This window comes from Cyanistes caeruleus, chromosome 10, assembly GCF_971803275.1.
Source record: "Cyanistes caeruleus chromosome 10, bCyaCae1.hap1.1, whole genome shotgun sequence".
Lineage (NCBI taxonomy): Eukaryota > Metazoa > Chordata > Aves > Passeriformes > Paridae > Cyanistes > Cyanistes caeruleus.
In genome coordinates, this window is record NC_141710.1 from 14,257,184 (window position 1) to 14,271,237 (window position 14,054).

The window sequence follows — 14,054 nt, forward strand, 5'->3', positions numbered from 1 at the left end:
AGGGACCCCCCAATGGATTTTGGGTCCTGACCCAAAGCCCATGAATTCAAAGTGGGGTGGTCTGCACTGGCAGAAATTCAGACTTTGAACTTTTAACATAACATAACCAACTCAGCCTCTGAAGAAACTGAAAATCAAGAGTGTTGTCTAAATTTGTGCCCTTGCTGTGGAACTTTTGTGAAAGTATCTGTATCTAGATAGCTTCACAAACTTCCACTCTTGATGATTCCCTGCCTCCCTGCAGCAGACACTTTGTCCAGAACCTTCTATGATTTATCTCAAAACAGTAAAAAGGGACTACATCTTACTGAAGAGATGAGTCTCACTACCTTCAAAGTATTTTTAATAATAGTAGCTTAATTGTATGCCATATTAGACACAAGCTCACTAATTAACGAGGATGAATGACACATTATCTTCTCACTGATTTAGCTTATTTTTCTAACAAGCACCATTCACTCCTTCCTGAAGTAGACACTCCTGGTTTTTACAAGGATCACTGTTACCCTCTGTGAGCTGATCGAGTATAACACTTTCCTTGCCTCTTCTAGTCTTGACTTTATCCCATCTTTTAAGATGATGAGCTCTGGGCAGCTCACAGGGCGTGCACGAAGGTCAGTTTTCCGGTTCCCCCTGCTGACATTCCTGTACGTCACTCCTGGAAAGAGCAACTGAAACAACCAACCACCATCCCCACAGCAGCCCTTTTGGTGGCCTGGAGCATCTGCAACACTGACATGTGAAGCAAAAACATTAGAAGACACCATAAAGAGTTCATTAACAAAAAACCCAAAAGATAATCTGGATAGGCTTGTTGCAGTCAGTGATCAATACCTCAAAGAACAATAAATAGAGGACGTGCATGGAGCAGTGCCCCCTGTGAGATACTCACTTCCCCCAGGGAGGCTGTCTCTGTCGAAGATACACAGCTTGTACCCGAACTCGTTCTCCAGGACTCCCCGCAGCGTCAGCAGCACAAATTCCTCCTCCTCCGCGTTGCGCGCGTAGGACACGTACACATCGTACTCCTTCCCGTCTGGGCAGCGGGAGCACAGGGAGACACAAACGGGACAAGGGACACCCGTGATACCGCCCATGCTGGGCCTTTCACTTGCAATAAAAGCAGGTGCGAAGGCTCACCTGGAGCCCAGGCACTGCAGGTTTAGGCACCTCCATTTCCACCAGTCCAACCCATTCTGTCCAGGCTTCTTTTGTCTTTTGACATTTTCGATTCTGCTCCCTCTCGCTGCTGTCTATCCGCACAAGCAGTCCCACCAGACAGAGACTTGCACCCTGCCTACACCCTCCGAGAGCTGCCGCACCCCCGTGGCAGGTTCACACCACAAGCTGCAATGGCTCAAACACCCTCCTCCTCCTCCAGAGGAGGAAATCTCACCTCAGAGTCCCTAGCAATGAACTCCCAGTAACACAGGGAAGCTGTGGAAGAACTGAGGACAGAATGGTGATTTCCACATCCAACCTTTTGGATGCCTTACCACATTTTAAAGCAGATCACTCTGGATCAGATAATGAATCCTTTACACAGAGTCACCAGGGAAACCAAGGACTTACTGAAACCTGATGACATATCTCGACAATCTAGACTGGATGGTGCAGCTAGATCAGCAGGGCAGGGCCCCAGGGAGCCTGGCATGTCCATTTTCCACCTCTGCAGAGAATACAGAGGACTTCTTTCTCCTTTTCCCTGAGCCAAAAGCCTGACTCCTCTTGCTCTAATGAGCAATGACCCACACAACTGCATGTAGATAGAGAAATGGAAGGTCAAAATGTTATTATGCTGTGAAGAGGTTTAAAAATAGCTTATAGGAAAATTCCTATTTGAAAACAAAGGGCCTGGCCTGCAGCAGAATAAATAAATGAAAACTTTTTAACTGCTTACCTAGAATGGTTTCATCTGTTCCAAAATGAGCCCGATAGAAGAGGACCATTTCAAGCCAATAGACGTGATAGACGACTATGAGCACCACAACGAGCAGGATGGTGGCCCCCAGGCCACAGGCCAGCTCCACAGTGTACTTGGGTGCTACAACTGAATACAAAAATAAACAGGGTGTCAGGTTTAAAGAACAGCTTGGACCTTCAGCTGGACAGGAGCAAGCTTGTGTCACAGGCAGCCAAATACCACAGAGGAACAGCAAGGAGCCAAGCTGACCCTTCAGAGTAAGGTGGCCAAGCCAAGTCTTTTCTGACAGGACACGTGATGGCTGGCCACCCTGGAGCCCCATTCTGGGTTATTAGGTCTGCTTATGCTGGCAGAGCAAGTCCATAGCTGGATTTCTGTCTCTGAGTGAGAGCCTGGAAGCAGCCAGGTTATAGAATGACCTGTTGGTGGAAAAAACCTGCACAGCCCAAAGCCAGAACATGAACATGACCTTCTCAGCAGTATCAACAAACTATTGGGGCAACACAATTGCTATGACTTCTAAGAGATCCAGATAAAGCATCTGCTGCAAAATAAAAGCAATGGCCACAGTTCTCCCTCCCTGTCAGATATGGGTCTCGTGGCTTGTCCCAGACTGACACCCAGGATGTAACTAGCCATGGCCTGACTCTTTTCTACCATGAAAGAAGAATCAGAGTTCCTTACAGAAAAGCTGAAATGCTTGCAAACAAACAGGACAACCTGTGGGCATCAAGCCAGAACACCACAGGTCTCCTCCAACTCATACACTGTCTGTCACACCACTGCTGTTTCTTTGTACTTAGGATAGAAAATTTCTAACTGTATCCTTGGGCAACTCTGTTGGTAACAGTTGATGTGCAAATTGGGAAACTGCACAATAAAAGAACAACAGGGAGTGGAAACACCACCAAATTCTAATATTTAATAAGTTTCTAATAAAACTGAATTACAAAATTGAAAATGGAAGGCATTTATCAATGTTCATTAGGTGATGAGCAGCAGAGGTACATGAGAAGGAGAGGGAAATCATCCAGAAAAAGCAAGATAAGTATATGACCTAATGTAATGAAAGAGTTGGAGCCAACATATAGAGCTGCTTGCTAAAAATGTAAGCGTGGTGCTGAGGGGTTATGTTCTGGCATGCCTAATGCTCCTGCAGGATGTGCAGTGGGATGGGCTGCACTGAGCTTAGCATAAGGTTGCTCTGCTAGCAGCAGCTAAGGATGGCTCTTGGAGTTTTCTGTGGAACAGAGAAGGACAAAGGAGTGGTGGGTAACCACGTCTGCTTAGAGCAAACCCAGTCAACTAACCAAGAACAGACGTGGGGAGGAAAAGGGAGGGTAGTACAGATCAGTCCATTAGAAAACAGTATTCAGGCACTGATATATAGATAAAGAATCTGAGTACTTCAGATTCACTTCTACTACATGTACAAATATTATCACCCCAGAAGAATTATATATGGAGTATGAACACACTGACAGATGGTTTCAGCCTTTCTTAGTTATGTGTGTGGTGTATTGTTCCTCCCTAACAATCCAGAAAAGGTTTGTCTCAATGGAATGAAACTAAAAAAGAAGGAGGACAAGTACCAAGAAGAAAAAGATCTTCCAGTAAAGACCTCCATGAGCCTTCCCACACTTATAATGCAGATTAGAGGGAAGAAGGTGTCTGGTGTAAGCTTCACAAGGCATGGCAGCATTCCCCGTGGGAGAGGGGAGGTCTGGCAGTAAAAGCACGTGTTGAAGCTCTAGATGAGGCTGATAAGGAGGCAGAAAAATCCACCTTAATCAGGAAGCCTCACATAGCTTTTGTTACTGAGAGGTGGGTCTGGGAAACAAGAACCAAATATTTGAAGAAAAAAAGATGTAAGAAAAGCCCACACACAACAGAGCTGAATCAGTCTATACCATCCATGGTGAGGTGGCTGTATCTAGACTGCAGCATCATGACAGCAAGGAGTAAAGCCAGAGTGTGTTGTGGTGTGACTGTCTCACTCCCTGAGCAAAGCCAGTGAGTGCAGACTGTCTTCTGGAGGATTCCAACTGGTAGCCATTGTGTCATGCAAAACCGCAAAACCCTCACACAACCAAATAACCTGAAACAATTTTAAGCAGCCTGTTCCCTCAGCTCTGCTTCAGTTGTGGTACATGGATAGGATAAGGACAACAGATCTGTCCTTTCTCTTCTGAGGAACTTGCCCATGGAATTGCCCTTTGATCCCTGGCTCCAAAAAGTGGTGCAGTATGACAGCAGTGCCTACAGAACAGGCTGTGTTAGGCAGAAAGGCCTGATGGAATTCTTTGCTCCCTTACTGTTTTGCAGGGCAAGGCTCAAGGCAGCAGCAAGAGCCCCCACAAGCACGCTCCCAGCACAGCCCTGTCACACTATATTGGGAAGGGCGAGGCAGTACAACACAGCTCTTGTGAGTTTTACAGGAGAACAAGGTTTATTACCTCAGATCTTCTTTTATAGACCGATACATGAAAGTACAGAAAGGTAAAACTCTTACTGGTCAGTGAACTAACACATCACCATCATTGGTCAGTGGGGTACACCACCCCTCGACCTTCTCTTGCAAGAAAACAAGAGACTGACAAACAGCACCTGCAAGGCTGTCTTCTATCTGTGAGGATTGTTTTGATTCCTCCTTATGACTTCCCAGGCCACTTTCTCAGGCGAGTCTGAGAAAGTTATGCTGCCTGCTTTTCCACAGGCACTGTGCTGCCTGCTTTTGCTCACATTTAGCATCCATACATTTAGCCCTGCCCAGCAGGTCTCGTACCTTTCATGCGCACCACGGCCTGGCTGCGCTCCTCGCCTTTGGCGTTCCTGGCATAGCAAGTGTAATTCCGCTTCAGCTCCTCTGCCGTGGCTTTTGCAACTGTTAGAGTCCTTATCAGAGTCTTGTCTTCAAAATCTCTAGTAATTTCACTGTAAGAGAAAAACTAGAGCATTACACTTGTGAAAGTGCAGCAAGGTTTTAGTGACAGATATTCCTTTCCCTGATACAACCTCTTCTTTTAAAGAGGCCAAAACACATAACTTGAGATTTATAAATCAATATACACTTCAGATTGTAATACAGCTGCAGCTATTCCTTTATCTGATTTTCCTTAATATTTATTTTACCACTCATAATTTTCTCATTGCAGCTGGGCCATATTGCCTTTTAGAGGAAATGGAAGTTCTTGCCTATAAACAAGAAGATCTCACAAACTCAAGATTCAGAGCTCACGTCACATTCCCTATACAGTCCTGGATGAGTCACTTTGTCTCTCTCTGCCTGAATTGACCGTCTGCAAAATGAGGATACACTATTTCCTTTTGCCTTTCCTTTTTCTACATTGGTTTGCAAATCAGCTAGGGCAGTGACTGCCTTCTGTGTGAAATTCAGCATCCAGCAAATGGGACTTTGATCCTCAGTTGTGCTCTTTATGTGATTGAATATCTACTCTTCCTAATCAATACTATGTCTAATATTACATTTTTGTTTTCAGCCTCTGCTTTTCTGAAACACTTTTATCCCTTATGCTATTTGGGAACACTTCTCTAAATAGAATTGTCTGCCCCTGTTTTATAAGTCCCACAACACAGCAGCTGTTGGCATCACTACCAGGACCCGAACAGATGATGATGTGAACTGGTTAACAAAGTTCCCTCAAATCCATCTGTAAGATATGACCAGCCCTGGAGGCCTCCTCCTTGGAGGTCCTGGTGCTCATCATAGCATGGTGCAAGCACAAGGGCTTCTGATTAACAGGGAGACTTCACATTCCATTAGGACTGTCACATGCCTGTACCCACACAGGTCCCAGGGGATTAGATAAAAATGAAGGTTCACATTACATGTTACCTCTGTGTCACTTTTATCTTGGGGTCTGAGATGTCATCTGTGTTTTTCCCATCTATGGTCCACCATACCTCAGTTCGGGAGTCCTTCAGGAATGTGAAGAAAACCTCACAGGGCAGGATAAGGTCATCACCTGCAAAGAAAGAACCATCTCCTAGGAGAAAAGGTATTGCAGTGCAGGAACAGCACCACCCTTACTTTAGTGCTTTCCAAAATCCTACCAGCCTGAGCTCTGCCCCCCTTCAGGAAACAATGAGGCCAACTTCCACTTTCTGACATAAACTGTAATAACAGCTTAACATCCCTGACATGATGATTTGTGACAGACAGGTAAATTAAAAAAAAAAAATGTCCTGCCTTCACAAATGTGTTACAAATTCCTTGATTGCACCAAGTGACCGCACCGAAAGGGACGTGCTCCTTGCCAACCACTTCCTTGGAAAGTGGGGCAGTGCTTATCAATCCCAGTGCACAGTGGACAGATACCATAAAGTGAAGGATCAAGCTCCACAAAACCATTTTGGTTTGGAAACACTTCTTCAGGAATTTGACTTCTGTTCAAGATCGGACTTGGGAGTGTGAATATTTTGGTGATCAGCCTGTAATCTGATTTTATCTTACAGGAGACTGTGGATGAAATCTGACCTTCTGAGCCAAAAGAGCTGTTCTTTAAAGTGAAGACTCTGGTGCGAATCATCATCATTGCCACCACATTTATTACAGCAATGTAATCGGACACAATCCATTTGATATAGGGAATTGCTCCAAAAAGCTATTAGGCAAAACTGATTGTGTGGGGGAAGGGGTGAGGGAAAGGGTGTGGTACCCCATTAGCCAGCACAGCGAGGTCAGCAGAAGGAGAGCTGTTATTAATTAGGAAGTCATCAGCCAAAAATAAAGGGAGATGAGCAAGAATTGGCTAGAAGGTTGAAGCCACTGTAGGGGTGAATGAGGGAGGATAGGAGCAAACCACAGCAGGGCCAGGGCTGAGACCAGGTCCTGCAGGAATTCTCCTATGCAGCTGAGTCCCCATTTGATCTGCTTCTACAGCTGCAGTTTTGTATCTCCATGCCTGTCTTTAGTTGTGCTTGCAAAAAAATCAACTTTTAAAGCTGTGCTCTCCTATTCTGGCATCAAGAACTGGCATCCCACACTGTCTACCAGGCAAGCCATGGCAGCTTGTGTGCTCTGCAAGGGAAAGCACCGGGGATGCAGTGGAAGGGGAGAGCTTTGTGCCTGGCTGGGTCTCCCTGACCCACTGTCAGGCTGCAAGTGTTGGACTTTACCTGCTTCCAGCTCATACACAACTTTCTCATTTGGAGAGGTGAACTGTGGTGGCAAGGCCTTGTTTGGAGATCCTGCAGGAGACAACAGAGAGCCCCCATGGAGACCCACATTTCAGGAAAACCTGGAATTCTTGCAGCCTCACTCCCAATGCCCTCGCGCCTCACCGCACATTCCCCAATCTAACTCATGATGCATTCCTGCTGCATAGGTCCATGCACACACAAATCTAATCCTAGTCCCCAGACTCAGGGCCACATCCAGATTTTGTGGCTCCCCCAAAGTTTAGGTAAGATAGTTTGGGGCTCTCACATCAGAAGAGCTGCATAACCTTCTCATCTCCCACAAGGTATAACCTGCACCAGTTTCTTTTTACTACCGCTTCTAAAAAACAAAATACAAACATCATTTAGTGTCACAAATATTCATTCCAGCCCTTAAAACAGCTCTTTCTGTGGAACTTAGAATGCATCCTACAGCTCACTACATTTTTAAACTCTACAATTCCCTGGCAGGTAGGCTGAGCCTGGGATGGACATGTCCAAGCAGTGGGTACCTAGAGCTCTGCCTGGCTGATTAGCAGTCTCAACCCCAGCACAAATGGCTTTGAGATTCCACGAAGATGAAGACAAGTTGCTTATGAAGTGACAATCCCACAAATAGTGACGAGCAAAGGGCACAGGAGACCAGGAGCAGGAGTGCCAAGGTTATGCATTCACATGCCAGCAGAGGGTACCCCTGGCCATCTCATGGGCTGAACCTCACCAGCCTGAGCCTGGCCACTCTCTTTTTGTGTTTGGGGCATTTGACATGGTGGTGGGAGAGACCTCTTTGGCAGTATGTTCTGGGCAGTCACACAAGTCTGACCCCAGCATGAAAAAATACACCAGGTCAGTTGGGTAACACAGATTTAATACAATCAGAAATGGATCCTGCAACAAACTCTTCAAGCTGTTTTTACCACTCCTGCAGTTACCCACATGCATTTTGCACATTTTCAAGTCATTCTTACCCACCACCTTCATCTTTATGGTTCTGGTGAGATTATAGGTTCTTCCGTGGTCCTTGAATGTCACAATGCAAGTGTAATTCCCTTTATACGCACTGCGGACAATGCCAATGACAAGCCTGGGCCCTTGGGGATATCGCTCATAGAAGCCATCCACAGAGTTGCAGTTCTGGAGTCAGGCAGAAAAATACTTGAGTTTGGGATTTAAAAGTACAGATATTGGTTTAAATCCTACTACAAAGATCTGATTTTAAACTATTGATACGACACTTGGGATCATGATGTAGGTCAGACCTAAATACCATGAACTTTGAGCATGTTGGAGAATAGACTGCTATGTTCACCTTGAAAATGAAGTGGTGAAGCAGATCACCCTAATGGCTTTATCCCACTTTTTACACAGACAATTTTATAAAGGAGAGCTCTCTCATCCAGAAGTACCTTGGCAATCAAAGTGAGCATCTCAGCAGAGTGAAGAAAAAAAGTAAAAGTCACAAGAAAAAAATGATGACGTATTCACAAATGGATACTAAGACTAAAGGACGTGTACCCCATTGATGCCCATCTTTCGGGACTAATCAAGCTCTCCTGGCTAACTTCAGCTGAGGATAAGGCCCCAAAATTTGCAAATAGCAAACGAGAATCTGTAGTACATAAACCTTAATAACTCCTCTCTTTCTGTCAGGCGAGGCAGGAAAACTGCCAAAATACCAAGCTGGAGATCCCTTTTCAGAAAAAGGTTATGCAGATAACATCTTGATTGTCATAAAACCCAAAGATGTGCGCATTTTCTAAGAGATTATTTTTGAATGGTACATTTCCAAATCAGATACATCCTAATGGGGTAGTTTAAGACAGGGGTCATATACCATTTTTAATGATTTTTATTAGGCATGGGATGACTTGCTGCCTGAAAAATTACTTCCAAGGGGCTTTTTGTTTCATTCTGCTAATTGATTGCCGAGATGTGAATTTCAATGAACGATACAAGTAAAGCATTTAAACTACTGAAGTGAAACAGCTCTTCTTGACACAAGAGGAACTTTTTCCTGAAGGGTTTAAGAAGTGGAGTTTTCCTTTTAGGTATTTTTTTTTTTTTTAAATCAGCAGGTACATTTGTTGACAACTTCCCTTGTTATTTATACAAAATCTTCTATCTAGAAACAGAAAAGCACTTTATAGGATGTTATTAAAGAATTTATTCCCATAACTCTTAGACTTTACATCCCCTGAGACTTCTTATTCTCTACTGACTAAAGGCATCCACCTAGAGTGAAAGAGTAAAATCAAATTTAATAAAATTGAGCAATAATTCTGTAGGCAAGAGCCTGAGGATGGCTGGAGACAGTCTAATAATTAAAAATGTATGGAGGGTGGGGTAGAGATGCCTCAGTCTTCAGAAAAGAGGTTTTATGAATTGTGTCAAACAGGACACCCATTGTCCTTGCAGAGCCTGCAAACTCCATTTCCTGACCTCAGAGGATTTTGGAAAGGATGAATATTTCATTAACGGGTGGGGTTTTTTTTTAAGAAGAGGGAACATGAATGGCAGTTTCCTTTACAGGGAAGTGAGAGGCTCACACACAGCACGTCAGGCACACTGCCCATAACTGAACTGAGCCACCTAAATCCCTCCTAGGAGTATTTTGTGCTTGTGCATGCTGGTCAAAAAAAGCTTCAGTGTTAGCTCTCAATTCCTTTCCAAGAGCAGTTTTACCCTTGAACTCAATTGGAGCAGAGCTCTTAAAATTAGTAAAGCTTCATTAACAACATTGTCACTGGGGAGACTCTGAAATGCAGTTCCATGACTGTCATGCCACCCACTGCTTTTTCACACACGCCACTGCATCCCCCTGCTGACCAAGTAAGCCCTTCTTACCAGGTACCACTTGACAGTTGGTGTCACACTGGCAGGGTAAAACCCATCAATATCTGGACATGTGATCTTCTGATTGGCATGCTCCAAGTAGAACATCTCCTCAGTGGGTTTTATGGAATGGCTCACACAAGAGTGCTGGTCCTTCGGAACAACCTCCAAGGGAAAAGCAACTTTGCTGCAGTAGGTTGTGTTCCTAAGGGTGGATGAGAGCAGGGCTGATTAGATGAAACTTGTTTACTCCTATAGCAGTGGAGTGGAATGAAATAAAAATTACATCTGCAATAACGAGCATCATAGCGCTGATGAGGTATGTACAGCCTTAGTTGACTCATTTATAAATGGGAAAGAAAACCCCACCAGAGGTGGCCACACAAGCTCACAAAAGCCTATAAAGATGACTAACAAGCAACATCCACTCCCCTGCTGCTAAAGCAGATCATAAGGTCAAAGACACAGACAAAAGACAATGTGAGGAAGATCAAAAAGAGCTCTTGTGCACAGCAGATGCTATGTTCATTTTGCACCACAGTTAGAGACACTTTTAATTTCCTAGAAGTCTGAATCTCATGAATCTTTGCCAAATTAGCGTGCAGTCAAAACATTACCCCTGCATCTGAAGCTATTTTTACTCTAGACATGCAGATCACTTCTTAATGGTGAGTGCCTGTGGATTTTGCCATGGGCTCAGCAATAATATTTTCACGGACACTTGCGGCAAGGAGAGGCACGCTCGTTAGTGTCTGCAAGGCTCCAAGCATTATTGCCATGTAAATTGGCTCAGCACTGAGCAGTCTTATAATTGTAACATTCTTTTCCCACTAATGCTTATGTAAATGGTCGTCTCCGCACAAAGATCTGGTGCTAACAGCATCGTTTTCCCACCTCCACTAAAGTCCTTTGATTGCACTGAAGACGTACAGAAACTGCACCACACAACCTACCTAAGCATGCAGGTGTAATTCCCAGTGTCATTGAGAAGGGCAGGCCAGAACCAAAGGGTGTCTTTATCCTTACTGATGTGATTATCCGGGAGACGGTAATTAATGGGCTCCTCCAGATCCCGGTCCTGCGCGATCCTGTACCAGATCAGGGTTAAGCCAGCAGAATGGGCTGTGCTATAGTTGTACTTCAAGAAGGTCTCAAAAAGTGGGCATTTGATCTTGGCAGGTTCCCCATCATAAATCTGGATCTGCTTCATGGTGTCCACTCCCCAGTCATCGCAGCGTTCTGCAGCCAGGAAGAACAAGGTGCCTTAGGCTTGCAAGTCTGCAGGAATAAAACAGTTCTGCCCATGCTCCCCACAGCCCTTTGTCCTGCCCCCATTAAAATCAGAGGCAAAACTGTAGTGTTTTTAATGAAAGCAAACTGGGCTTTCATAAAACAGAGCAAGAACATTGTGTTCATTTCTAGAGAACTCGGAAACTTCTGTTTTCATTTGTACACCTCCTACGTTTCTGCCAAGCTATTTATCTCTCATCAGCACAATAGAATAGGATATTCCTACATAAAACTAGGCTTCCTAGGGAGCTCCAAGAAAATTTACCACAAAAGTCTTATGTGGGAAGATAAAATCTGGATGACAGCAATGCCAGAGGTGTGTGTCCATACACGATGGTAGGGAAGATGGAAAGTGCTGAAATAGGAAAAAAAAAATAATAATTTAAACATCAACCCTCCCTTATAGCTGTGGGTTACTTTCCCTGCCAGAACAAGATGGATTTTGGGTTCCAGAAGTGAGGACTGTCTTTCCTGTGATGGATTCATGTGACACCTGTGCACACCAGGATAACACGATGAGTACAAGCAGGAATAAATGGAATAGTGGAAGTTTAGAACTGGAGGTTGGGGTGAAGAAGGGACAGTATAGAGGAGGTAGCAGCAGGTTCTTTAGTATTCCCAGGCAGTGCCCAGGTGCAAACCCCAGGCACAGTTCAACAACAGGCAGTGGCTCAGCGTGGCTCACAGAAGACATGGACTGGCACAGAAACCAGCCAGCATGAGAAAACACTGCATAAAGCTCTTTTCCTTTAATAACTTTTTAAAAAAAGATATTCTTGTCATTAGCAAACAGTTTCATGACAAAAAGTGCAGCCCAAACCCATTTCTCTTCTGAGGACTTTTCTCCACTCCATTCCTCCTACCCATCAGGATGTCCAGGCAGGCAGGGACTCGGTGCAAGCAAAGCGCAGTACCAGGGTGTCAGCAAACCTGAGAGCAACCTGCGCTGTCAGAGCCACACATGGAGAAGCTGCTGTCACTGCAACTCCTGTCTCCCCACGCTGACGAGGCAGAGCACAGCATGGCACATTTCCCAGTGCCTCTCTTGGAGCTGCTGGGAGGCATTTGCTAGGGCAGCCTGACGTCTGAGAACCCAAAATGAGTCAAACAGGAGAGGGGTGTGCTGCCTGCAGCAGTCCTTGGGAGCAGTGTCTCAGCACATCACACACAGGCTCACAGAGACTGCTCTGCAAAGCCTCTCCCATTTTCAGATATTAGAAGAACTCAGACTGAGAGGAGAAGCAGAACACAATATGCTCTTTGAGCCCAATTCTTCAGAATTCTTCTGAACTGACTTCACAGGCCCAAAGCAGGATTTCTGGCATTTATTCTTCCCTAAATAGACAGTGAAATGTAGCTTGCCCCCAAATTTTTACTTAATTAAAAAAGGCAGATATAATCCTTTGAGAAGACAGGCCTGCAGCACTTAAAGGCAGTGATGCTAACTCCTATGGCTCAGCAATGGTTAGTCATGGGCAGGAGGAATCTGGGCCAGTAAGAATAGAAATGTTTTCTGGCGGGTTTACACATAAATGTAAATGCAAGCTGCACTGCTCCTCCTGCAGTATGCCAAACACCCATATGACAGAGTGCTACTTCTGGAGGAAGAGAATTAATTGGGCTAGGAAAAGGCAGTGAAGCTACCCAGAACACAAGCATTTGTTCATAGGAGTCCCAAACCCAAATACCTAGAAAGTGCTCATTATCTAAAAACATACAGATCTTTCAAAAGTGCACAGCATCACACACTATGGCTACCACACTGCTACCACAGCAGTGCTGAGACTCATTTTCAAAGACCAAACCACTGTTGGAAGCCTCACACCATGGGAAGGAGCATAATGATCCATCACTACCATGATCAGGGCAAACTGGAACCAGCACTATGCTGGTGAGGCCATGAATAGGCATAGTGAGTGTCCTTATAGTGGTAATGAGACAAATGAGCCTGCTAACTGCATGATAAAGCATGGACTGTTACTCATGGAGACAGGGCATTTTTTTCTGCAAAGAAAGGCTTCCCCTCTGAAAGGAGCAGACCTGGGTCTGTAAATCAGGATGCCCAGGTTCTCTTCCCAGCACCTGAACTTGAGTCTCCTCTTGGGCTGCATAAAGGCAAATCATCCTTATTACTTCAAATGGCAGGACTGGGGAGAGAAGAAACTATATAAAACATTACTGTACTGAAATTCTAGGAGTCAAGATCAATGAAATTTGCAATCATGAGCAGCTCTTGCATTTTGCAACAGCCCTTAAATCAGCACTGTAAAACTACTTACCCATTCAACCTGAATGAGTTATTGAAAATAAATACAACTGTTTTCTTTTTCTTTCTTCCTACATTTCTCTAAAACAATGCCCAGGCCTTGCCTTCTTGGCTTGGGAAGAGCAGATTGCTATTGTTTTACTGTAAGAGCTGTACCTGGAGATTTTGTCTCAGAGTTGGCCTGGCTTCAGGGACACTGTCACAGCAAACAGGTGCTGCTGTGGCTCCCAGTGCTGCACCCTGGGGTGCTGCAAGCTCTGAACTCCAGACACAGCACATACCTGCTGGTAATGAACAGCTACACCCAGAGCACAGGAGAGGCCGTGCAGGGTGAGATCCCAGGCTGTGCCTCCCTCCCAAGGCAAGGACTCCTCCTGGCTGCCAGGGCAAAGCCACCCAGCACAACTCTGAGGGCTCAGAAGTACTGCCATGACCCATCACTCAGGGCAGAGGTGGCAGGAACACCACAGGATGCAGCAAATTGTCCTTAGTACACAGAACACCAAGGACAGAAATTGTGCTTTCCACAGCTTCCCTCCCTGTGCCGTGCTGACAGTTATG

The 14,054-nt window shown here is 45.0% G+C and overlaps 1 protein-coding gene across 4 annotated transcripts in view; it reads right to left on the minus strand.

Annotated features, from left to right (window-relative positions):
* Positions 1-14,054, minus strand: part of IL1RAP (interleukin 1 receptor accessory protein) — a 53,318-nt gene that overhangs the window by 13,620 nt on the left and 25,644 nt on the right. For all 4 annotated transcript variants that reach the window (XM_086843384.1, XM_023933054.2, XM_086843385.1 and 1 more), the window contains exons 3-10: positions 10,891-11,176; positions 9,950-10,142; positions 8,074-8,239; positions 7,064-7,135; positions 5,781-5,910; positions 4,710-4,858; positions 1,901-2,050; positions 893-1,036 (exon numbers count right to left, since the gene is read on the minus strand). In XM_086843384.1, coding sequence (XP_086699510.1) covers positions 893-1,036; positions 1,901-2,050; positions 4,710-4,858; positions 5,781-5,910; positions 7,064-7,135; positions 8,074-8,239; positions 9,950-10,142; positions 10,891-11,176 — 1,290 coding nt within the window. The remainder of the gene's footprint in view (positions 1-892; positions 1,037-1,900; positions 2,051-4,709; positions 4,859-5,780; positions 5,911-7,063; positions 7,136-8,073; positions 8,240-9,949; positions 10,143-10,890; positions 11,177-14,054) is intronic.